This window comes from Saccostrea cucullata, unplaced genomic scaffold, assembly GCF_032062105.1.
Source record: "Saccostrea cucullata isolate Sc308-1 unplaced genomic scaffold, CSIRO_AGI_Scuc_v1 ctg31, whole genome shotgun sequence".
Lineage (NCBI taxonomy): Eukaryota > Metazoa > Mollusca > Bivalvia > Ostreida > Ostreidae > Saccostrea > Saccostrea cuccullata.
In genome coordinates this window covers 1,305,001-1,332,262 of record NW_026918875.1, presented here as the reverse complement: position 1 = coordinate 1,332,262, position 27,262 = coordinate 1,305,001, and the positions used below count along the sequence as shown (strand labels likewise).

Genomic DNA, 27,262 nt, shown 5'->3' with positions numbered 1-27,262 from the left:
ATATAATTAATTAAGACTGTTTTAACCAAGATTTTTAGTTTTTTAAGATGTTCCATATGTTACCGTTGTTCTTGTTCTTCGTTGTACCACAAGTATTGAAAAAGCTAAAATTTACCTTTTCTTGCACAAATAATCACACAAAAAGGGACTTTTCAACGGAGAAGAAATGTTCCTTTTCTCAAATCTTTTTTTTTTATTACCCATAGATAACTTATTCTTTAGAAGATTTATTCTTTATGAAAATATATTTATCTCTGAAAATATAACATTTGATTTCATTTGCCACAAATACATCTTTAAAGGAATTTTTCAGTGTAAAGAGTGGTCAATGCAAATATATCCAAGTCCTCAATTTTTATTCTATATCCCTAAAAAAGTATGCTTCCTAAGAGTTAAGCAAGGCCCTTCAAATACAACCCCCTTTCAAAAAGAGGGAAAAAAAAATTATATGTGAAGATACATTTCTTTGCAAGAACATATAAAAATCAAAAAGGATGCCTTCTGAAGAGAAAAAAAAATCAAAACTTAATAATATTAAGTCGCACTTCAAATTCTAAAATTACAGTATGCTTTTTGTTGATCACTTTAAAAACAATTCTTAGAATTTTATCAATTTTTAAATTGTCTTAGTTTTCATCACAAAAGTTGTGCATAATATCATTTGACAAATCATTTGGTTTTACATATAGTCTGTTTCTTATAATGCCATCTATATAAGCAAATCTTATTATGATGTATGATTAACAAATATATTCTTGATTGCTTCTCTAATAAATATAATAAAAGGATACCTGTCTTCCTTAAAAATCATCTTATTGATACATTCGCAATCAATTGGATGCATTCGGAATACTAATTCAGAAATAATTTCGTCATCTCATAATAATTATAGGTAAAACATGCTACGATCACCTAATATGCATAAGGCAACTTGCTGTAATAATTCAAGTCATTATTAAAATGTCATTCGGTAGAGAGATTTATAAAATAATACCTCAGACCCCTGTCGGAACCTCAAAATGTTAATTAAAATTCAAAGATAGATGTTATAACTAAGAGATTTACTTTTTATCACCAGATGATTGAAGACAACGGCGTATGAGCGTTTGTAAGTTTTATTTTTACATCTGCAGTATTTATACATTATCTTAAAAAATGTTTACCAAGCTAGCATTAAGACAATGGTACCATAGGTCCACTTATAATGCAAATACTATACAATGTCTTCAGATTTAACAATGTTTTTAATTTTCAAATGTTGTTTTGTGGTTTCACTTTTCTGATTCTAATTTTATTTACTTTTTTATCAACAGCTAAAAGCTGCCCGCATTTGACCATTAAAATAATTTAACATATTCTCTCTGAAATTTTCAGCGTTTACAAGATGATTGCCGTATTTGCCGTTGTTGTCCTAGTGGCAATTGGTCAACACCCTCAAGTAGAAGGTAACATTTTTAACTTTTCTCTTCGAAACTTGTTTATAAACTTTCTTTTGTGTGACAAAGCAATTCATGGATTATTTATGGACATTGCGATGGACTAAACTACAGTGAAACAACTTTTAAGTGCATCGATAGATAAAGTTTCATTATTAGAATGTTTATTGTTGAGGAAATATCAGGAGCCAAGTAATACGTTATTATTTTAATTAAGTTGCTAATAATGGTAAGAGTTGATAAATATTTGTACTTCAAAATTTCGCAAAACATAGTCATCTATCAATCAGCAATATATAAGCCTCGATAATTATATAATTGATAGTTTCGCGAATCAAGGAAATAACAATCATTTAAAGCATCACTTGACAACATGTACCGTTGATAAACTTTAACTATAAACTTATGTACTAGATATAACAGCTGTCCATTGCAACTTAAACCTACTCAATGCACAAGGTGGTTGTTGGAATTTGATGAAGTCCGCCATCCTTAAATTTAAGCGTTTGCAAGTTTCCTGGAGGAAGAATTTAAAACCATTACTTTTAATGTAACACTCTGTGAGAGGAACATGGCTCCACCAAGTCCATTCAAAAGCTCAACAAAGATAAAATATTTATAAACGGGTTTGAACTGTTAAGTAATTAGCAAAAATCCTGCAGGATTATTTGCAGAGTCATAGGATAGAGAACTTAGACAAGTGTCGCCAGAAAATTGCCATGGTTGGACAAGTTAAATTTAAAAAATGAAACTCATACAAATTTGCTTTGGATCAGTACTTTTTTATTGATGATGTTTTATTTTGAAATCGATATAACATGTAATAATTTCATAAGCATTGAAATTTTTCGTATTAACAGTCGCAGGCAAACACCAAATAGGAGTGCACATTGGATCAAATATATTTTAAACAGGTTTTTATACTGATGGTACTACTGATGGTTTTCAACTATCTTTTACAGTATGTATTATTAGACAGTAATTTTTTTTTTAACTGTACAACAAAAAATATTGCTAAATATGCTTCTACATTTTAAATAAACAATTTTGGACGAAAAAAAACTTAATAGCTTTCAGTAAAACATTTTCAGTAAAATTATACAAGGGCCACTTCACAAGCAATATATTTGAATGCCAGTACTTATTATGATTCGCCTGAGTTATTAATGTGTCACCCTCACTGACAAAACTGATATTTAAGATTTTTTATCATTTGGATTTCAATCAGAAACCGCAAATGCATTTTAGCATAGATTTGTAATCCCTACCTTTGATAGTATTTTCTGCAGAAAGATATTGTTTGTCAAAATTTTATGCTCAGTAATAAAACCCTAAATGTATATATACACTGAAATTATTCAATTGATACCCTAAGCAATTCCTTCATTTTATTTTGCTAGGTTCTTTACATATATATTAAATAATTTACCAATTAAGAAACCACTACCTCTCTCTTTATAATCTTTAACATTCTGAAACATTTTTCATCTTCACCATGCGGTTAACAGGGTTAATTTACACTTTGCAATAAAACATCAGTAAATGTTTTATCGTCAGTGGCCGTGGTGGTGATTTTTAATGCAGCTACTGTATTTATCATAATGAACAAAACTCACTTGATATTTAATCAGAAATGGCTGCTTCATTGTCTGTTATCTAACATTTGATATTTCAGAACTACTTTATGGATCAACCATTTACTTAGTATGATTTGAATATCCTTTATGATTTCTTTGTTTTAAAATGTGGGGTCTAGACTTGAAGTTGGATTAGCATTAATTACATGACGTTAATGTTTTTTAAAACGAGAATGTGAAGAATGAATTTTATGATTGCTGAGTCGGTTATGAACATCTAATTTTTAGCAGAATCATACTCAAAACTTCACAATGCACACTTATTGAGAAAATTTACCACTTTGACATGTTTCTAACAAATCATGCAGTCAGTTCCATTGTACAGAGACTTAAATTAATATTTATCATATACGTCTGATTAAAATTAACACAATCCTCTGACATTTATTTTAATTAACATTAATTGTCAACAAAAAATTAATGAAAATGTTAAGCCTAGTTTGTTGTACATCAATTTGAGTTTGTTATGTATAATATTTAGTAAACCTGCCTTGTAAATATAAAAACGTCAAGGGATGCCATTAAGAAAAAATATATGATGAAGATACCCAATTTTGCTTTTTGAAATGCGACGTGGAAACTACTTGGATTGCATTATTATGAAATCCAATATTCCAGCTAAAGAATCTATTGTTAACAGTTTCAAAGTCTTGAAATGATTAGAAATGTTTCTTGCACGCAGTTGGCGCGACCGGTGGACAGGGTAGGCTTACTTTTCCATGGCACGTGATCCCACCTCTAATGTTTTAGATGTCATTGTTTGTTCTGCACCCCATTCATATTATTTTAATTGAAATAAGAGCTTGATTACTATTCCCTATCTCCATATTTCATTCCTGTCTATCCCCCTTTTCATGGGAAATTTATGGATTATCTAGATAACTGATTGGTAAAATTAAGTATCAATTTTTGAGGAAATAATAAAACGATGATGTAAGTTTAAACATGTAAATTTATTGGAATGGTAGATAAATATAATCTTAATATTAGAAATTTACTAAAACCTTTATATTTAAAGGTCCGATAGAAAATATTGCTCCTTCTTTTATAACATGTACTATTTGTTTCAATAATGTATACTTGGGAGGAAACCCTCCGAAGCCACTAACACTTGGAACAAAACTACTACAGCGTATTAATTTTTAATTAATTAAGTAAATTAAGTAAATTTTCAGGGTGGGTTCTTTTTTAAGGCCACAATCAGCTGTTCAATAATTCAAAAATTAATTGACAGCAATAATCACATGAAAACATAAGCATGCAAATTAATGCATATTTATGTACTATTTCATTAATTTAAGCATTTTTCCTTTAACTTTATTGATCCCAATCACTTATATGTGCGACAGTAGTTCCAATCAGGGATTAGCACAATGAATTTAATTTATAGATTGCAGGACGAATCTAATTATTAATGAAAGTGGTCATGACCTTACAAATGTTTTAATTATCGAAACTAATTAAAAGCAGATTCGATTAACAATTCAAATTTTCATATTTTCTTGACAGTTCTTGCAATATTTACGAATGAGTCATTGTGACTCTCCGTTATTATTATTCTTTATTTGCTTAATACATACGTATTATCTTAATTTTCTTACAGTTTATGTATCCAAGAATCAGAATGGTGTGAATCTCCGTTAGACATATATAAAAATGTCACAATTGCATCTTACTAGATGAGAATATAATATATTATTTAATTGGCTCACAAAGTCAATAAGATGATATCCAGAAATTACATTCGATTTTGAAATAATATCAGAATTCATACTGTAAATTAAGCACCGTTTATACCTTTGCAGAATATACGCGTATACGATAATTAGAATGATATATACGACATCAATTCTTATCTTCACATATCTGTCATCTTTTCTGTGACAGCGTTTATAAAAAGATCAAATTATAAATATAAGGTGTACAATCCATCAGTGTAAAATACCTCACCACATTTTATGAATTGATCAATTATCAGCAATGATCACTATACAGATGAAACATTGTGATTTAGCTTTTTAAAATATTAATCACACCCATTTACTGTCTAATTAATCATCTAGTTCCAATTGTCTTTTCATCTTTCATAAAAACAAAACCACAAATGATTACTAGAAAATGCTGTAGAGGTGAAATGTCGATATAAATTATTTTAACTGGTTATATTTCTTTACGTAAGATTCAGGAAATTAAAGGAAAGATAATTTTTAAAAATAAAGCAAATCCAATACCCCTCCCCAGGCCAAAAAATATAAACAGTGTACTTCCAATAAACATTTTCAAAACGAACAGATTAGAATTGCGAACTTCCACCAAGGCTCCTGCTCCCACCCAGCTCTGATGTTTTAGTGGTCGGTGTTTGCATTTGACTGTTGAACCTACTTACTCTTTGTTTGTTTTCACAATATTTCATTACATGTTCATACATATAAATAGAAAAATATATTATACTTGCACACAATCTTATCTATTTATCATTATTTCAGGATTACCAGCAGGAAAGCCAGCTGATCAAAGTGCAAAATGGAATCAGCTTGTGTCATTATTGAACAAGGCTGCATTAGGGGCTAAAATTTCAAGCCCTCCAAAAGTTGCCCCCAAAACACTTCCCTATTCAGTCCAGATCAAGCAATCCAAAGGACAGGTGAATTCCAAAAATCCTAAATACAATCTCCGTCGCCATATTTCTCCAACTGTAATTGCTCCCTTGCTCCGAGAATTCCAGAAAAGCGTAAATCTGGTCCCTACTTATAGGAGACCTCAGCAACTCCAACGAAGAGTCATCTGGAAACCAAACACAGTTCTGCCAAACGCTGCGGCTCTTGGAGTTGATATAACTGCATCGGGCAAAACCAAAACACCCAGAAAAACGTCCACCTACCAACCAAAAAGTGGATCTCGACCAAGTAGTCAATTCGCTCCTCCATTGCCTCTAGGATTTCAGTTGTCAGAGAACATTCCCCAGACGGATAGCGAGGACGACGACGATGATAAAAGTGGTATTCACGATGACTGGGATGATCTGGACGATAACGTTGATATTTACAAAGAGAAAATTATGGGAGGGTTAATGAAAAAACACGAAGAGTTCATGAAAAAGAGATTTTTCCAACAGAAAGCAGCACCTGCCGATACAGGGCGCCGAGTTATGGTCGATCCCCGCAAAAATGACGTCATTAAAATGTCAGAATTTGCAGCTAGGCGTAGAAATATTGCCAAGTATCTTAATAAGGATGATTTTATAAAATTTTTAATAATGGGATTAACACGTGTCAAAAATGGTGATAACGATGACATTAATAATGACAGTGGTGAGAAAGATGCTTACACCAGAAAAATCCACAATCTCAATGAGGTGATAAGTCGGGAAATACAAGAAGCTCAATCAAAAGAGAAAGATGATAAAATTGAATATGAAAACAATTCTAAAGATAACTCAGTGGAGGACGACAATAGCTTGGCAAACTTTTTCAAAGATTATGTGGAGGATGATGATTCAGAGGAAAAGGCCGACGTCTCAGACGAAAAGAATGTTTATATCAAAGAGGAAGCCAACACTTCTACAGATGAGGACAGCAGTAATTCGGTAGACGACACAAATACTTCACAATCCGACAACAATGTTTCCAACGAAAACAACAGAGATGAAGACGACGGATCTGGAAAGAAATCAGCGGAATATAATGACGATTATCATTCGTTTGAGGATAACAATCTCTCAAATTTTGAGGAAAATAGTGGTGGTGTAAGTAACGCCCTTCAAGACAAGTCTACAGAGGATAAAACATCATCTGATAAAGATAACAGCAAAGTTGACAACAAAGACGATAAGTCTTCAACTGAGACATACGACGAAAACTACTACGACGATGCAGAATACGATGATAGTGATGATAACGGAGAAGATTCATCAAAGACAGAAGAATCGAGAGAGGAAAACTCAATTGAAGAAGAAGACACAGCATCTGGTGAAGAAGTAAAGCGATCATCTAATGAAAAATCTGACTACAGTATGAATGAAGCCAGTTCTGAAAAAACTTACGATCAAAACAGCAATGAAGACTACACATTTGAGGTAGAAGATGCATCAGTAGAGGCAGAGCCAGAAAATGATGACAAGAGTCAAGAGGTCGAAAGTAAACAAAACGACAATACAAGTCGAGATACTGAGAAAACAGATGACATAAGTCAAGATGTCGATGCTTATTCAGAAGACAACACCAGTGGCGATGTAGATTCTTACGCAGAGAAAGCCACGAGTCAGGATGACGATACTGAGAGAGAAGAAAACACAAGCCAAGACACCGATTCTTATCCAGAAGATAACACAAGTCGAGATGCCGACGCTGAACCAGAAAGCAACACAAGTCAGGATGCCGACGCTGAACCAGATAGCAACACAAGTCAGGATACCGATTCTTATCCAGAAGGCAACACAAGTCAGGATGCCGACGCTGAACCAGAAAGCAACACAAGTCAGGATGCCGATGCTGAACCAGATAGCAACACAAGTCAGGATACCGATTCTTATCCAGAAGGCAACACAAGTCAGGATGCCGACGCTGAACCAGAAAGCAACGTAAGTCAGGATGCCGATGCTGAACCAGATAGCAACACAAGTCAGGATACCGATTCTTATCCAGATGGCAACACAAGTCAAGATGCCGACGCTGAACCAGAAAGCAACACAAGTCAGGATGCCGACGCTGAACCAGATAGCAACACAAGTCAGGATACCGATTCTTATCCAGAAGGCAACACAAGTCAGGATGCCGACGCTGAACCAGAAAGCAACACAAGTCAGGATGCCGATGCTGAACCAGAAAGCAACACAAGTCAGGATGCCGACGCTGAACCAGAAAGCAACACAAGTCAGGATGCTGATCATGAGAAAGAAGATGTTACAAGTCAGGAAGTGAATGCTTATCCAAAAGACAATCAAAGTCAAGAAGCAGATGCTGAACCAAATGACGACAACACTAGCCAAGATACTGATGTTGAGTCCTTTGATTATAATACAAGTCAAGATGTAGAGCAATTAGATGACAATAAAAGTCAGGAGGCCGAAAGTGAACCACTTGTAGACAACACCAGTGAAGAGGTTGTTAATGACAATACTGATGATAACACAAGTCAGAATGTTGATGTGGAACCATCTGAAAACGACAATGATTCATCAGAAGTACAATTAACACTGAGTATGTTGGGATTACAAGATGACAAAAACTCCAAAGAAGTTACCCAGTATAGTGTAAAAACAGATGATCAATCTCAAGAAAAATCAGATCAAGACGCTTCTAAAGAAGTTATTGACAAAGATGATGACAAAATGGATGATAAAAAAGATGATACATCAAAGGAAAAAGAATATAAAATTAAACCAGTCGTGCTCTTTAATGTTGATGATAATTCTAAAGAAAATGATGATGATGACGTTAGGGTACCCGTTCATCCGCCAAAAATGATGACTGCAAATAATAAACTTAGATATGAACTTGAGACATTTCTAAGACTTTTCCAAAGGTGGCTTTCACAGAAAAAGTAGACATTTGTCTTGTCTTTCTCTGCGTTTTATCAATCAGGAATTGTACAGTTTTCTAGTTTCGCTTTCATTGTTATTTATTATTTCATTACTATATTTTTTTTCATTTCAGTACAGATAAATAAATTTTATTTGTTGTTTTTGGAAACTTGAATTTGTTTGTATTTATTTATAGTTAAAAAGTCTCAACAATCTAGTGGAAATAGAAAGGAATAAAAAATGAATATCTTTAATTGAAAACAAGGAAACAATTTATAAAGCTTGAAATAGAAATGAATTCTATGAATTGTACCGGAATTAATATATATTCAAAATTAGCCGATGTAACATGTAAACTTATGTAATCATGTGCATACTTAGTGTGAGGGTCATTTTGCAGTTGCCGCATGTTTTATAATTGATATCAATTCATTCCAAGGCTGTATATAAAGAAAATTAAAAATAGACGAATTTATTACTGCACTTAACCAGAAAAACAAACTACAAAAATTTTGGACATGATTACACGTAATAAAGATACCCAATACTATTATAATGTTAGAGTTCATTTCTATACAGTCTGTAAATAAGATTCTGTCTCTGTTCCACTGAAATGTGTTTATAAAATATATACCTCTTTATCGAGAATACAGACAGAGTAGTTGTTTTGCTTTGGATAACCCAAAACACTTTATGATCAAAACGTATGTGCAAGATGGCACTGTATTGCAAAAAAAAAAATCTGCTAAAGTCTCATATATTTTATTCAGTAGCATGAAAAGAGTTGCATACAGTTGCATACAAGAGATGAATAAAAAATGTCTTTTAAAAAAAATTTTTTTCAGGAAAACCCCAAATATCTTTCCAATGAAAGCGTAAAATAGGAGACCAAAATGGAATTACATGTATATGATAACGAATTCTTTGAAAATTTCATTTAATTGTGTTCAGTGGTGTAAGAGGCTTTCTAGATAAGTGATGGCTATAGCCAAAAGCGTACCAAGAACGACCAATCAGTCTTTTTACAGGGACACCTCAAATATCTGTTCTATGACACACAAAATAAGAAGTCTTGATAACAGGTAACATTGATTTATTGATTCAGAGGTATGGAAAAGAGATAGATACCCGCAATACTACAGAAAGAAGGGCATGTTTTGCTATGAAAATCCAATAGAAATTGTATAAATGCAGATGCATAATAGTAATGCCAATATGTAAAACAAAAAATGTGAAAGTTTCATTGCAATCAATGGTATACAAGAAGTTATGGATTAGGGGGTGGCTAACCCTAGACACACGGACAGAAACCCCCATCACATACCCCTATCATCCGAGCGGGGAGGAAACAATGAAGGTGACAAAAGCCAGACAAAATAGATTCATTTTTTCTTGTATATGTCATTAAAAAAACATATAGCTTAATTGTTTGAAGGACACCTTTATTTTGTTGAGGTTCACTTAAAGTAGAATAAGATTTCCTTGTAACCGAGTCTTCAGCTGTACTGAGAAATAAGTTCTTCCTTATTTCACAATCTAATGTCAATGGATATATAAGGAAAATAAATCATCATGCAATTTCAATTATAACAAGAGGCCCAGGGGCCACATTGCTCACCTGAGCAATTGGCTAGGAAAAAGCACATTTCAGATCAGAACTGAAAGTTTACTGATAATAACACATGACTTTTAGAATTACACTACCTCACAATTTAAAAGTTAAGCATGGCTTTGAAGAACTTGAAAAGAAGATTTTAAAAGGTTTCCCTATATATTCCTATGCAAAACTTTTATTTTGGCCCCACCCTACCCCCGGGGGTCATGATTAAAAATCTATTTGGGATGATTCCATATTATATTTTTTAAAAGAAGATTTTTAAAGATTTTTCCTATATATTCCTATGTAAAACTTTGATCGACCATTTTGGCCCCACCCTACCCCCGGGGGTCATGATTTGAACAAACTTGAATCTACACTACCTTGGGATGATTCCACAGGAGTTTCATCTTTCCTGTCTCAATGGTTCTTGAGAAGAAGACTTTTCCTATATATTTTAAAACTTTGAAGCCATTGCGCGCCACCCTTGCATGTTTGAACAAATTTGAAAAATGATTCCACATGAGTTTCATCTTTCCTGGCCAAAATTTTTTAAAAAAGATTTTTAAAGATTTTTCCTATATATTCCTATGTAAAACTTTGATCGGACATTTTGACCCCACCCTACCCCGGGGGTCATGATTTGAACAAACTTGAATCTACACTACCTGAGGATGATTCCACATGAGTTTCATCTTTCCTGGCCCAGTGGTTCTTGAGAAGAAGATTTTTAAAGATTTTTCCTATATATTCCTATGTTAAACTTTGATGGTTTGGTCAATATATTTGCAAAATTGAATTACACTACCTGAGGATGATAATTGAACATCTTTCCTGGCCCTGTGAATCTTGATTTTTAAAGATTTCTCCTATATATTCCTATGAAAACTTTGTTCACTTTTGGCCCCAGGTTGTGAAAAACTTGCTACACTACCTGAAAATTCTCTTCTCTCTTGAGAAGAAGATTTTAAAGATTTTTCCTATATATTCATTTAAACTTTTCATTTTGCATGCATTTTAACAAAATTGAATCTACACTAAAATTTCCACTTGAAAGTTTTCCTGGCCCTGTGAATCTTGAGAAGAAAATTTTTAAAGATTTCTCCTATATATTCCTATGTAAAACTTTGATCGACCATTTTGGCCCCACCCTACCCCCGGGGGTCATGATTTGAACAAACTTGAATCTACACTACCTGAGGATGATTCCACATGAGTTTCATCTTTCCTGGCCCAGTGGTTCTTGCAAAGATTTTTTAAAAATATTAATTTTTCTCTAATAATATAAAAGGGCGTGGCCCTTCATTGAAAAAATTGAATCCCCTTTTCCCAAAGATACTTTGTAGCAAGTTTGGTTGAAATTGGCCCAGTGATTCTTGAGAAGAAGCTGAAAATAAGAAAAGTTTACAACGACGACGACAACGACGACGACAACGACAACGACGACACAATTTATAAGGAAAAAACAAGGTTTTGAAAATGAGAGATAATAACACATGACTTTGTTTTCACAATTTAAAAGTTGTTTTAAGCGCTTGTCTTCACCGAAGAGATTTTTTGTCGTGAATTAAAAATCATTTAAGTATTCTATATTATATTTTAGCATCATAAATAATTGAGGATGTCTTTAAATATTTCATAATAAATACTATGATCTCAATTCATTTGATAAGTGTAATCACTCAATAGAAGATTTATGATATATTTTATAACAAACTATTGCGCGCTTAATTCGATAGCAATTTGCAGAACTGACGACCAGCGAATGAATTTTGCTCTCGTTTTAAATAAATAATGCAAAAAATGCATTCATGCACGCAAGAAATCAACCGAAGAAACTGAACTATTTCCTTTGATAGAATATTATTATTTTCAAATAAACAAGTGGCTCATGGGCCACTGTGTCTGAGCACACTAATTTCAGTATTAAAAAGCTTTTAAAAAAGGAGGGACTTGAACTAACACTTCCTCAAAATGTTTCTATACTAATATAGCTATTAATGTCTTGGTTCATTGTTCTTAAACAGAAGAAATTTTCTCTATCTATTCCTTTGTAAAACTCTTACTGCTTATTGTGGACCCATCCTAACCAACCTAAATTTGAACAAAATTGACTATGCACTACCTGAGCATGCTTCTGTAATAATATGACTAATCATGGCTTTGCTGTTCTTGAGCAAAAGGTCTTTTAACGATAATTCATACATATTATTATGCAAAGCTTCGACCCTCTGTTCTGCCCCCAACCCCTGGGGTCATAATTTGAGCAAACTTGATTCTACGATACCTAAAGTTGCTTTGTAATGAAATACGTAAGCTATTCTCAATTGTACATTTTGCAACATTTAATTCAATATGTGTTTGTCAGACCGATTCTTTGTTTAATACAAAGAACAGTTCAATGGAAATTGATGAATTGCATAATACCAACGTTTAGTAAATTAGATATGACAATTGAAAAAAGGATATTTTACCATATTTTGAAATAGTCTTGGATATGTTTAAATGTTCCTTATATCTTTTCTTATGTTTTAGGCAATTAAATAAAACATAAATATATTAATAAAATGTAATGTTTCAGTTGCATATCGCTTTGGAATTGGTGGAAAATAAGCATTTTTGTCGTTTTTTGACACATTTTGTTGCACAAAGTGCGTAATAATTTGTGAAATAACAGTCCATATTACCTGTAAAAGGGAATTTTTGTGACACCAGGGGCGATGTTTTAAAAATATTCCGTTTTCCATTGATTTCTATAGTGAAAACAAAAGTTTTGCCAAAATTTTAGAGTTATCTCTCTTTGTTTTCCGAAATAAGTATTGTTTTATGAAAATCCATATAATTATCTATAAAAACAAGATGTGTTTGTGATATACGATGCCCACACATAGCAAAGATTAAACTTTTCTTAAATGCAAATTTAATATATCATTAAATCTTTGCTAAATATGAAAGGATGAAGGTTTTTTCATCAACTTCTTTTACTGTCATGTATCAATCAAAGATCCAAAAAAATACATAATTATGTAAAGTATGGAAGCTGCTACCAACCGTTCAGAAGTTATGGGCTTAAAAATTTTAAAAAGCTTTTCCAAAGTCAAAATGGTCTTGTTGTCAAAATCACACCTTTAAATATTAAAGTATGAAAACCTAGCTCTAACCCTTTTTAAAAGAATGGTCAAGGTTTGCTTTTTAAAAGTGGCCCCCAAGGGACATGATTTGATAAGACTTACATACAACCTGAATGGACACTTTTCTATTAATACCCAAGGTTAAAGTTTTTTCATCTCTCCAAGGTCAATGTCAAAAGGTTTCTGATAATGAGAGGCTACTTTCATGAGGAGAGTAGGCCTAATCTTTCAGAAACCCTTTTTAAAAGGCTAGCGAAGGTCAAAATGTCAAATTTGACTTCCAACGGCTCAGCTGTTCTTGAGAAAGAAAATCCCTATGGTAAACTTTGAGCACCATGCAACCCTTTGCCCTACCTCCAGGGGTCATGATTTTGAACAATAAATTATAATATGACTCATCAAGACTTTGCTGTTTTCTAGAGGAAGATTTTAAAGACATTTCCTCTATAATCCATGTAAAACTTCGACCCCTTTTTGAGGATCTGTCCTACCGCCAGGGGTTAAGATACGAAGAAACTTTAATCTAGAGTGTGTAATTAAACTTTCAGATAAGTTTCATGTTCTCTTGAAAAGTGACTGTTAAGAAAAAGCTTGTGAAAAGATCCCACCAAGTTTCACGAATTCTTTATCATCTAAAAATTCAAAATTTACAACAAATTTCTTAAAGAAATCAAATATGTCCCAAACACACACATTTTTTTAATTTATTTGCATCGTCAGCTCATTGTCACTTGCAAAAATATACATGTCAAAGAAACTAAATTTTTATATTTTATCATCCACCCACCCACCCCTACACTTTAATACACACATTCAATCAAAAAAATTTCAAGTCGGTAAAACTTTTAACCTTACCACACAATCATATGTATGTTGATATTGAATGTCAACCTTACCACACAATCATGTATGTTGATATTAAATGTCAATCTTATTTAAAGAAAGTCGGGAAATATTAATTTAAATAATTGAATATCTTATGTCTTCCTAAATAAACAATACAGTTTCAGATTTTAGTTCATATTGTATCATTTCCTTACAATATCTCAGCAATATTTGCTCAATCAATGAAACCCTTCTTTTGGAAACCTGACATCGTAATTCCAGTGAAGCCAACAATAGAAACAAAAATGAGGAAATTTTACACACCGTATAAAACCAGGCGCGAGGAAATCAAGCAGGGAAATGAGGACAGTCTTTCCGCGGCTTTAAAGTTTTCCTTCCTTATTTCGTGCACAGATAGCAAAATCCTGACCAGATTTTTCTATGGCTCACACAACCGATAGGTCAGATTTAGTTTTAGCTCAAACTGCCGTTAAAATTTGCGAACGACATAATCGGAACACCGACCAGTATTGCAAAGACTGTAAGGTTCTTGTATGTCTCGTCTGCGCCAGACTTTCTCATGTAAGACACAAATGGGAACCTGTCAGAAAACTAGCAGACGACAAAAGAAAAATCTTCAGAACTACATTGGAAGATGTCCATGGAAACTATTTTCCACTTTTACGTCGAAGAATAAAAACAATTGACAAAACGAAAAAGGAAAATTCAAAGAAATGTGAGGAGCAGATAGCAATATTACTTCGACATCATGATGATATTTTTCGAAAATTGGCAGAAATTAAAGAAAGACACAAGCAAATGCTTACAGAAAGCTTGTCAAGAAAAAACGCCGACTTAGATGTGATGAAGACAGAACTAGAAGAACAAGAAGAAAACTTGAAAGAAATGTGTGCGGTTCTAGAAGAGGGTAACATGACTGACCATCGCTTTCTGGAACATTATTTCTCTTTAGAAGACAATCTGAAGAAAATATCTAGACCAAATACAAACATCGCATCATGTTTCTTTTCGGTATTCGTTCAGCCTGAAAACATTGACGCCAGCGTGATGGAGTCCATTGCTGGAAACATTTTTAACACAGACGACATTAGTTTGACAGAAATTGCTTCCTTTATTTTCGGTGCCGATGGCATCAATTCTCTTGCAGCTACTGCAGAGACGGCTAGCTGGTTATACGAACAGAAAGGAACCCAAATAGTCCAAGTTGGATTTCAAGGAGAGGTCTTAAACACTGTCGATATCAAATGTGAATGTGATGCATTTACCATTGGACCAAATAATGAAATCATTGTTACACATCTAGAAGCTCATAACATTTCAATAATGTCCTCCTCCGGAGTGCTAGAACATCAAATTTCGACAAGTCCTTTGGAACCAGAAGGAGTTAGTTTAGCAAATAACGGTGCCATATTTGTAACTTTAGTTGACAATTCTATGGAATTTATTTTAAACTCCGGAAGCAGACGACTAGTCAGGCTTATGACCCTGTCGGGTGACGTCATGCGAGATTATGAATTCCGAGAAGATAGGAAAACCAGATTGTTTACACTCCCAAGGCGAGTGATTCAAAGAAGGAACAGTGATATTTGTGTTGTTGATTTTCTCAATGAACGCCAAGGAATTCTACACGTACTCACCATTGAAGGCCAGAAACTTGGTGTTTATACTGGCCAAAGTCTCGATCATGACTTCTTGCCCACAGATGTCGTTGCAGATAATCAGTGCAATATCATTATTACAGATCCCGCTAACAATGTTCTTCATCTTTTGAATTCTGAAGGAGAGTTTCTGAAGCTACTAACACCCCTTAAGGGCAATTACTCCATACCGATTTCTTTGAGCTTGTTCGGGGAAATTATCTGGGTTGGGAATTTCAACGGCAGAGTGAATATCTACCGCTACAAGAACGATATAATATAAATTGAGCAAGATTATATCTCCAATGTGCGAATATATACAGAATAGATATGTTTACGCAGACATTGTTGTAGTGTTGAATAATACTATAAATCTATTCAAATTGTATTTACTAAATTCTTTTTTATTAAGAGTATAAGGTTGTTGCACAGGCACCTGACGTTACTTATTTTTATTTTAATAAAAAAAATATACCCTTACCTTATAATAAGGTAAGGGTATATTTTTTTTATTAAAAGAAAAGTAAGAAACGTCAGGTGCCTGTGGGTTGTTGGTGGCTTTTGAATAATGAACGATTTGTGGTGTTGTGTGCTTTTTGAGATAAGTAATAATTTATACTTTTACACTTGAAATATTTGGCGATGTTCTTGAATTAGCAGAAGCTGCTTTCCACCACAGCAATTAAAAGAATACACAACCAAATTTAGTACGTTTAAAATATAATTATAATAAAGTATTGTTCTAGTTGGGAAAATTTTAACCATATTTGTTAAAAGTTTAAACATTTATCAGAATACTTATACTAGTATATAAATGATCGAGAAATATTTTAAAAACTATCAATCCAAGAAAATTTTACCTTTGTATGTTTGATAGCTAGAAACCCAATTTAGAAAATATTGTTCATTTCCTTTTTCTTTTATTATTTATAGAATGAAATTTAATGTAGCTTATCATAGTTTATTTTCTTTCCAAGATGGTTGAAAAGGTTTGGGAGGGTGGATTGGGTAAGCTACATTTGTGAATGATATATCTGAGTGAGAAACTTTTTCCACAAACTAAGTTCGATTATATATAAGCTGATTCGGTCACAATTTTTTTGGAAAATATTCTGAACACAGTGTATCCGTCATTGCTATTTCCATACCTTAAAAATTAATAATAAATAAAAACCAAGAAGAGAATGGTACAGTGAAAAAAAATATATACATATCAAATTCCTTCAGTTGTACTTGATTTAATATGTTCCCTAATTTAACAGGTGTTTGAACTAGTCTTTATTTAACAACAAATTTAACAAAATACACATGGACCCATGGGTCACATCGCTTGTCAAGAGCACATTGACTAGGGGAAAAAACAGAAATCGGTTTAATATTGAAAGCCTTCAATCTATTATAAAGGTGATCACAAATAGCCTTTTTCAGGGATGTGGGTTATATTTATTCTCATTTGAATCTACACTAAGAATGCTTTCATTTATTTATTTTTTATTTTTTATTTTTTTTTTTTTGGCTAATCATGGCTTTTTAAGATTTTTCCTCTATGCTCTTCTATTGTGGCCCCGCCCTATCCTTGGTGTTCCTTGTTTTGAACAATTTTGAATGTAAACTACTTAAGGATGCTTCCATACAGATATGTCTAATCATTGCTTTACTGTTCTTGAAAAGAAGACTTTATTTTTATAAATAATATATACCTACGTAAAAATTTCATAGCCCATTGTGGCCCTTCAAACCCCCAGGGGTCATAGTTTGACCAAACTTGAATTTACACTACCTACGGATGCTTCCATAAAAATATTACTAAAAAACTTAACTGTTCTTGAGAAGATTTTTGTTTTAGAATATTAAGGCCCCTGTAAACGAAGTTTCGGGGGTTATATAGTTTTTGCCCTGTCTGTCTGTTTGTCCGGAAAAACTTTAACCTTGTCTATAATTTTTGACTGGGTAGGACTATGGCTTTCATATTTCACAGGTGTATTCCTTGTGACAAGACCTTTCTTTGGGTACCACCAAAGAAGTATATGCGGTATATTGCATATGTTTGCCCCCACAAAAGTCAAATTTTGAAAACTTCCTGAAATGTGCTGAATTCAATAAATTGTACGAGAAATATAAGTTAACAGAAAATATTATAGTTCCAGAGCAATTCACAATTTCTGTTTTTATGACGTCACAAACTAGTCCGATTTTATATCCTTTTTCAGAAAGAGGACAAAATGGACAAAATTTTTTAAGCTTTACGCATGTGTGTTCAGGAACAATATTGACATATTTCATTGATACATGTATTATCATTCTACACATTATATCAAAATATTAATCCTGAACACACATGCGCTCGGTGACTTTTATTTAAAATATCGACGAAATATGTACATTTTTCTGCAAAATTCATAAAAAACTGAAATTTACGTCATATTTGTGACGTCATTACGTACATATGACGTCATTACTTATGAAATTATTCAGTGCTTTGAAGTCAGCATATACTCCCCTGTTTAAGGACTTAATTACTCCATCAAAGTTTGATTTTGGGGGGCAAATGTTGGTTCATACCGCATATAGTTCTTTGACCAAATGATCTTGGATTTTGACACACTTTTAAACTAAATTCCAAAATTTTACTTCGGTCATAACTTTTGAACGTTGGTGCTAGGACTTTCATACTTCACATATGTATTCTTTGTTACAAGACCTTTCATGGGATACCAAAAACTTAACTTTGACCTTTTGACTTACTTTTAAAAAACTTTAACCTTGACTAGAACGTTTGAACGGGAAGGGATAGGGCTTACATATTTCACATATGTAATCCTTATGACATGACCTTTCATTGGATACTAACAACTTTTCGACCTTGACCTTGGAGTTTGACCTACTTTAAAAAACTTTAACCTTGGTCATAAATTTTGAACTTCACATATGTATTCCTTGTTACAAGACCTTCCATTAGATACCAACAGCTTTGATCTTTTGACCTTGACCTTGGAGACATACTTTTAAAAAGCTTAGGTATTTCACAAACACATCTTGTTTCTATATATTTCTATGTAAAATTCGATCGCCCATTATGACCCTACCCTACCCACATGGGTCATAATTTGAACAAACTTGAATTTACACCACCTTGTGATGCTTCCATAACTGCTGGAACAGTATGTAAATAATGTGTATAAGTTAGGGGGTTGTCATTTTTTTGAGATATAATATTGATAAATAATAATTGATTGTGAATCTTTATTTTTCATTATAATTTTATTGATTATCATGTTCATGTATTATTACCTACTATTCTATCTTGACCAATTATACAAGGAGAGGGTGTACATAGGCATTGCCTGTTGCCCAATCCTGATTGAATTTCTCAATAAAATATGTTTAAACTATGCTTCCATAAAAATATCACCAATGATGGCTTTGTTGTTCGTGGGAAGATTTTGATTTTCCATACTTATTTCTATGTAAAACTTAGAGCGTTTTTTGTGGCCCCACCTTTGCCATGGGGAGATAACTAAGAAATAGTGAAAAAAGGATGGGTATATTTAAAAATCTTCCCAAGAACCACTGGACTAGAAAAGATGAAGTGAAGGCTTGTTGAATCTTGACATATGTAGATTTTGGGCGTTTCCTTCCTTGAAACAAACTTGCCATTTAAGCTGAAATTGCCCCAGTGGTTCTTGAGAAAAATAAAATTTAAAAATGAAGACAACAGACAAATTTTGATCAGCAGATCCTACCCTTTCACCAGAACTCCTGATGCAGAGCCATGTATTTCAATGTTTTGTAATATAACAATACATTTAGTTCATTTGAATAATACCAAAGAGTAGAGAATCACGTTCTAGTACTTTTCAATTTTAAATTGCTCCATTTTTCAGACTGATTTAATGCTTTATGTCACATTACACCAAATAAATACCCCTATAGTGTAGCTTCTCTGTCTCAAGGCCTGTATTCCCAGGAGTTTAGATATGATTATTAAAAAGTCACCAACAGCAAAACTAAACTCTTAAAGAGAAAGGTATAAAACAATATCTGGATACATTGTACTTTATTTCTGAACAAACAATGAAACAAATCAATCAATGAGTTACTAACAGTACATACATGTAAATCATTTCAAATGCTTACTTCTTTAAAGTTCATAAATTACACAGGATTTTTCTCCACTGCATTATTCACCTGCAAAGTAGAACAGAAAAAAACTATTTCAAAATGTGTCATTTTACTAGATACAACTTATAGAGAGCATACTCATTTTGTTTAGAAAAAATTTTTTTTTGGCATATTGTGGCAACCCAATGTTCAGACTCACAAAGTGGATGATGCTACAATAATAACCAATTTAAAGTTGAATATTTCTATAGAAGAACTCAAAAAATTAACATACGCAAAAATTCGGATTTCTTCCATGCAGGAACACACTATATTCATAACTAAAAAGGTTTGCAGTTAATTCACCAAAACAAGGAAAATTACAATGTCTCATTTTCCTTGTAAATTTCAAAGTTGAATCGAGTTCAGTCATCCTTTATTCTCTCAAAAATTGAATAATTCATCTATAATATCCCTAATTAAAAAGATTGATTTTCCTGTTAAGGATCTTACAGTTATGAAAAATATGAAAACCCATTTCTTTTTTTACAACCCAACAGTGTTCCTTTCATTACAGGCATACCTGGGAATGTATCAAGATGTTTTTAAGTATCACTGACAGTATAGTCAATCCAAGCTTCTACACAACCATGAAGCTATTTTCGCAAAGGTATCTAGGAAACTGAAAACAGAAGCATCATCTTTTATGTAAATTGTTTTTTCGAGTGACATTGACATCCAGATGCCACTAACCTTGGATTTTCTGGGCCGTGCGAATTCTCTCGCACATATTGGTCACCAGCAGCAGAAAATGTGTTTCACTAACCTCCTTGTCTTGACAGGTCGATATTTAAACCAATATTCCACTAACCTTTCTATTTACATTGTGATTCTATTCGCACATTTATTTCAAGTTTTATTTGAAATTGAATGAAGTTCTTGTGTCTTGTTTGATTACTTTAAAAGTGTAAAGAGTGTAATTATTGGAATAAATTAGTCTTTGATCATTTAATCAGTGGTATAACGGTACATGTACCTATTTCAGTTTATAATGTTGTAAGGACATTTTATGGATCCTTTGTTTATGTATATATCATTAAAAATAATTATCGGGTAATTAATTCACTAAAATTAATTGATTTTAATTTTTCTTCTGTAGATAATTGTTTAGAGTTGTATAAATTTGTAGAAGTAAGTAGTGTAGACTCTGGTAAGACGATCAATTAATCTAGCTGGAACATACTAAAGATGATTTTGAATTTTCAAAAACAAATTTTCATTACATGTTAGATGAAAACTCTTCATATATTCTGTAACATTTTAAAAAATTTAATTACTTTGCATTTACAAAACTCTCATGTGAAATTCTATTCCAAAATAACATATACTGGTTGACTGGAGAGTTAAAATAAATAATTTATAATGCATTCATTTTATGTATTCATTTTATCGAATATTCGAATATATTCGAATACTCCTATCGAATACTCGAATATCAATTCTTGACAATTTTGACATCCCTAATTTAAACCAATACTCCACTAACCTTTCTATTTCAGACTGCACAATTTCAAATTACTTGTGTCTTTGAAGTTAATGGAAGCCAGTTTTACCCTACTTTGCATTATTTTGAAACATGAGTCAGTTACATGCACATTTTAGTTCATCTAAACTTAAACTGAAAACTGTCCGAGACAACAATGTGAATACCTCATCATTAATACTTTTGATCTTCTCTTTTCCTTCCTCGACAGTAGTTAATTGGTCTGAATACTTAAACTTACCTTTTCAAATCCAGGATTTCTACTCAACGTCCTGATACTACTAAGAACTTGAATATTAAGAAAAAATGATAAATGAAAATATTATCAATGTGAAATTCATAAATACTACTAGTACTATAAATTAACAATAAACTTTAATTTGAATATTTGTAACTCTCACCTGCAATCTACGATATAAATACCTTGTCCTGATTGGGTCTGTCTAGTTTGTATATATAGGGTTCTCTGCCCTTATGACTCTTAGTTCCAACAAGAAATACATCACTTTATCATCCTTTTCTTGAAACACTTCAACCTTCAGGGGTACAACTCCATCACACATTAATTATACAAAGGTCAGGAGTGAATTTAACACACTAAGATCTCTTTATATCTTAATATTAACTACTCACGTCCTCTTCTTGGAACAATTAATGACTATGATTTTAATTTAGCTAATTAATAAGTTAATATAATTATCATATAGGGGCTGGGGTTGGGCCTCTTACCTGGAAGCTGAAAGGAAGACAAGAAGACAAGTCCAACACGGCCTGTACTTACCTGTGTAAGTGTCAACTGACACAGATTATGTCACCTCAATATCTAGCTGTCCTCGGGCTCCCTGTCGTTAGCTACAGCATCCTGACTGTCAGCGTTCTCACTCATAGCCTCAGACCGTTGTTCATTTGCATCATTTGAAGAATTGCCGACTTCATCTACCACTAATAAAGAGCAACAAGTTATCATCTTCTTTCATATCTATTTTCTTTAATTAAATATGTTTACAAATGATTTATTCAATGTTGCCATTCATATCTTTCATACTTTACCTTCAAAATTACCTTTCTGTTCTTCCTCATCTCTTTTGTCATTGTCCTTCTCCTTTGATTTTCTGTCTGATGACTTTTCTCTTTTGTCTCCAGATTTCCTGTCACTAGACCTGTCTTGGCTTCTTGATCGCTTGCTGCGGGATCTTCTATCCCTTGATTCCCTTCCATCCCTACTTCTGGATCTTTTGTCCTTGCTTTTGTCCCTACTCCTACTACGACGTTTTGAGTCACGGTCTCTTGTACGAGATCTGGAGTTTGACCTTGACCTTCTGCGATGGGAACGGTGACGGTCCCTTGACCTACTTCGAGATCTTCGTCCCCGACTTCTTGACCTACGATGCCTGTAAGCAAATAATAATCATGATTAGACAAATCATAAACAGTAACTTTTATATACATTTACCCATAGTAACTGAATGCCAAATTTACAATTATACAAGTTGGTTTCAAATGAAGCTAATCTTGCAAAGTTTGTATAATGATCCTCAACATTTAAAACAAATAACTACCTGTCTCTGCTTCGGGATCTTCTTCGTCTGGAGCGTTCCTTCTCCCGCTCTTTTTCCCTTTCCTCACGTCTTCTCTTTTCCCTTTCCTCCCTTTCTCTCTCTCGCTCTTCCCTCTCCTTTTCCTTTTCTTTCTCCCTTTGTCGCCTTTCCTCCCTTTCCTTTTCTCTTTCCTTTTCCCTCTCTTCTCTCTCCTTTTTTAGCCGGGCTTCTCTCTCCTCATCTGTCTGATTCTTTTTCTAAAAGAGAAATAAAACTTGTAGTATCTTTTAAGAAGATAAAAGATCTTACCATGATTCTTGTAACTTATGGCTTTTGACATTCCTTTTATCTTCTGTTTGTTCTTAGAGCCTTATTTGAAATTAAATACAAGTCAGGTCTCTTTGTAAAAATTTCAGAAAGGAAAAAATACATCTAAAGGGGATTTTAAAAATAAAATATAGAGGCAAATTGGATTGATCTGTGAATGTAAAGATGCACATTGGTTACCAGACACCCAATAAAATACGAAACAAGTTCCCTCGTTCACTCTAACCTGTTTCCAGTCGTCGACGTAGGCCCTGATCCTAGCATACCCAGCATGCTGTTTCCCCATCAAGTGTTCGTCAATACGCTGCTGTACATCTCCCACCACCAGTAAAGCTCCACACACAGTACACACCTCCATCGTCTTCTCCGGTTCATTGGACTGCTGTGCAAGCTTACTCTGTAAATGTTTTAAGATATATTGTATCTTCTTTTTAAAGGATATACACACTGAAAATAATAAAGATTTTTACTTCTTTCCCCACTGTGCTGCGTAGTCATTTTAATTTTTTTCCCCCAAAAATTGTGACATTATAAATCTGTTTACTTCTTTACAGTAGTTTTTAAGATTTTGCTTTTCTATTTATATATACTGCAATATACATTTTTTTTCCCTATAGTGGTGTTAGTCAGATCAATGCATTTCCCATCTCCTACTTTACCACATGTAAGATAGGAGGCAGTCAGCCCACAGCTTTGGCTGATTTCAGGACCCCTGCACTTTCATCATTAAACACCTTTCTTCAATTCTCAACATTATGTTTTGTATGATAGTCAATTTCTAGCTCATTTTGTTTTCAGACTTAGTCTTTTTTCTGAAACTTGTCCAATCAGATGTTACTTTTCATATATTTTGTAATTTATTTTTAAAAATACAGAATTTTAAATCTAAGTCTTTTTTCCCCAAACTGATATGAATCAAAATGAAATGTTACAATCTCAAGGACTTGGTCACCTTTAAAGCGATTGTTTTATTTCATTTTGAACTCTGTCCTTCATTTACAGAATGAAAGACTGGTCTATCTGAATATTTACATTCTACACAAACTTTTAAACTGCATTTTGTATCTTTTCCTTTTTTTCTCTTTACAAACCAATCACCTCTTGCAGGAACCAGTTCTTCCCTGATACTAAATAACAGAGGGTACAGACACTGCACTGTCATTCAAGGATTGATAATGTACTTAAAATTCAATAATGAAGTACAATTTGTAATTGAGATAATGTAAATGCAAGTACAAAATTAATTTTTATTTTTTGGGGAAAAATATGTATATACATGTATATACATTTTCATATGATACTTCTTTTTATCCATTTGCATAATTTGCTTAAAAATCACAAAAAAAATGTAAAACTTACATTCTCCAATTCCCTTCTTTCCTCTTCAAGTTGATCACAAAGTTTCATCATACCCTGAGCTTCTTCTACTTTACCTTCACATCCTAATTCTTCTGCCTAGAAAAAAAAGGAAAACAAAAGAGAAGGTAAGATATTTATAGAATCTGCAAGTAATAATCAAGATTATATACGTATATAAAGGTTGGAGTCACAAAGTTGAACTGTATTCTACAGTCATATCAACAAAGATATGACGCTAAGTTGTATTGATAGGAATAGGATCAATATGCCGTGCTGGAGCACAACAAAAGGTGCATCTCATGAAGTATTAATAGATGCACCATGCACTTTATTACCTACAAGTTTCAGTTTAGATGTCTCTTAAGATAAGCTTGAAAGTGGTCTTAAGTCTTTATTTAACATCGCATCTACGGACAAATAGAAAAGCCCATTCTACTAACATCCACCCCCCAAACTTTGTTGAGAAACACAAGTAATGCTATATGCCTCATCATTAAAGTAATAGCAATTAAAAAGAAACTTATAACACTGGTAAAATTTAAAATTTGTACTTTCAAAATGAACAACACGGTTCAGAACATTTGCCTGCAAAACTTTCCATAAAACATGCATAAAATTCCACCCAAAAGTCAATATTATGTATACAAAACACCCCTGCACAGACACGTAGATTTAAGTTTCCTTCTTACAGAAAATAATAAAATCCCTCTTTAAACTTTTTTCATGGATAACTAATATATTTGCACAAAAGGAACAAAAAATTACATTTATTTTCATGAAATAGGAAATAAATTAAAGATTGCCTAAACAACAAAGAAAGTTAAGCTAGCAAACAATTATCTCTGTACATGCATTTACAATCTGTAATATTTCAATGAGGAAGTGTACCTGTTGTACAAGATCAGCGATTCTCTCTGTCAGCATCTTTATTTTGTCATCTTTTAATGAATTCAAATTACTGCTTAGCTAAAATACAAAACAAAATACATTTAAGCACCAAATATCTATGTTGTATAATCACATCTCTATAATTACTCCTATTAGGAATGTTTTTTAAAACAAGTTTATTTCACCATTAATTTGAGCAAGTGACATGTACATGTATATGAACCAATTGGCACATAATAAACTTATCAAAGGCATAATTTGTTTTCCTGTTATTCTTCTTTTTTTTTAAAGAGAGATCCTCCCCAAACATAAACATTAAGCCTACAAGTATTAATTCCTGCATATTCTAGTAAATCTAAATCAATTATAGTCCATAATGTAGGCTATAAGATCCTTACGCTGCCCTGGGAATTATTCAAAGCCAGTCTCTGATGTCCTCTACGAATTCGCTTCTCTACATCAGAAATCAGACCTTGTAAAAATCGCAAAAAGTCATCTTCATATCCCATCTTGCCAAATTTAGAACTTTTGTTATACCTACAAGAAAATGCATATTACTTTAGGAAAGTCGAAAAGTAATGATTTAAATGGTAGATCATTAACCAATTCTACTTCTACCATGTGATTTTTTTTTGAACATTCAAAAACATTTCCCCAAACAATATGAAGTTGAGGTACTGTTCCTCACAAACAGCTGATTTTTCTTATGTTAACTTACTCTTTTCTAAGTGCTTCATCGTGCATCTTTGTGCAAGGACCTGAGAAAAGAAAAATGAAATTCTTTTTAAAAAGAATCAATAAGACATAAAACTGTGTATCATCTAAAATGTGCAAGTCCCTTTCTGATCTCTAGTTTTCAGTAATATAAATGGTTTTAATCATTAATTTTATTTCTTTTTGTAAGTAAATCATCTGGCTTATTTCTTGTCTCATCTGCTTCAAATACTTCGTTTTATTGTTTGTTTCTATACTATATCGTAGAAGTACATAGAAATTTGAAACAGACTACCAATTACCTTAACTGGAAATCTTCGGCATCAGAGATTTAAAAGAATTTGAAAATATGAAAAATCAAAAACTTGATAGGGAGTTGGATTAAAAAATTTTACAAGTAAGAGATTTAAGTTTTACAGTAATATTATAGAGAGTTTTAAAGATTCTTAAAGCAAACAGGGATTAACCAATCAATTTTGATCGTAAAAAATTTCTGGCAATATTTCCCTATTCACTTTAATCACTTTGTGTAGCATTGATCTGAGATTCTAAGGACTAAAGGTGATGTCTGTATAAAATTTTGAGTCTCAAGGAATCTCACTGAGATAATGCTTACCCAAGTCCGCTCTTGTGTTGGTGAAAAGTTCATGTGGACAAAAATTTACGAGGAAGTGCTTGCACACCTGCAAAAAAAAAAATGACCATGCAAAAATATTACAGTTTATTAATTGATACTCTACAACACATTTACATTTTGAATCCTGATTTTTCTTACAGTGCTTAAAAGTACCCACGTCCTTAGCAAAAGTTAAACCCCTCCACTTCTACAAGATTTTACACTGTTTGATAAGGGATATTTAAAATCGCTGAGTAATGATGGCAAAATACGAATTGTTGACATACTTTAACTTGAAACACTTCTAAAATTTATTTAAATCTTTATAGGGCATCTGAAAAAAATTAGCACAAAAATTGAAAATGGATTCA

At 32.8% G+C, this 27,262-nt stretch overlaps 3 protein-coding genes across 8 annotated transcripts in view; 2 read left to right on the top strand and 1 right to left on the bottom strand.

The window, feature by feature from the left end:
- The first annotated feature begins 1,021 nt into the window (after window positions 1–1,021).
- On the top strand, window positions 1,022–8,724 carry LOC134274051 (dentin sialophosphoprotein-like). Its single transcript, XM_062756289.1, has 3 exons — window positions 1,022–1,108; window positions 1,375–1,445; window positions 5,560–8,724. Exons 2-3 carry the CDS (start codon window positions 1,385–1,387, stop codon window positions 8,616–8,618), a joined length of 3,120 nt encoding a protein of 1,039 aa, XP_062612273.1. The 5' UTR covers window positions 1,022–1,108; window positions 1,375–1,384; the 3' UTR covers window positions 8,619–8,724.
- Window positions 8,725–14,498: 5,774 nt separating this feature from the next.
- On the top strand, window positions 14,499–16,202 carry LOC134273272 (uncharacterized). Its single transcript, XM_062755463.1, has one exon. The coding sequence runs from the start codon at window positions 14,589–14,591 to the stop codon at window positions 16,086–16,088; it is 1,500 nt and encodes a 499-aa protein (XP_062611447.1). The 5' UTR covers window positions 14,499–14,588; the 3' UTR covers window positions 16,089–16,202.
- A 3,643-nt stretch (window positions 16,203–19,845) lies between these two features.
- The window catches only part of LOC134274076 (luc7-like protein 3), a 7,815-nt gene continuing 398 nt past the window's right edge, over window positions 19,846–27,262 (bottom strand). Inside the window, exons 2-12 of one of the 6 annotated variants that reach the window (XM_062756333.1) lie at window positions 26,892–26,958; window positions 26,280–26,319; window positions 25,960–26,098; window positions 25,562–25,639; window positions 24,674–24,769; window positions 23,541–23,711; window positions 23,009–23,244; window positions 22,500–22,840; window positions 21,453–22,391; window positions 20,490–20,777; window positions 19,846–19,993 (exon numbers count right to left, since the gene is read on the bottom strand). In XM_062756333.1, coding sequence (XP_062612317.1) covers window positions 22,273–22,391; window positions 22,500–22,840; window positions 23,009–23,244; window positions 23,541–23,711; window positions 24,674–24,769; window positions 25,562–25,639; window positions 25,960–26,098; window positions 26,280–26,319; window positions 26,892–26,958 — 1,287 coding nt within the window. In that variant the 3' untranslated portion in view covers window positions 19,846–19,993; window positions 20,490–20,777; window positions 21,453–22,272. The other 5 variants (XM_062756348.1, XM_062756336.1, XM_062756325.1 and 2 more) reach the window with 5 other exon arrangements.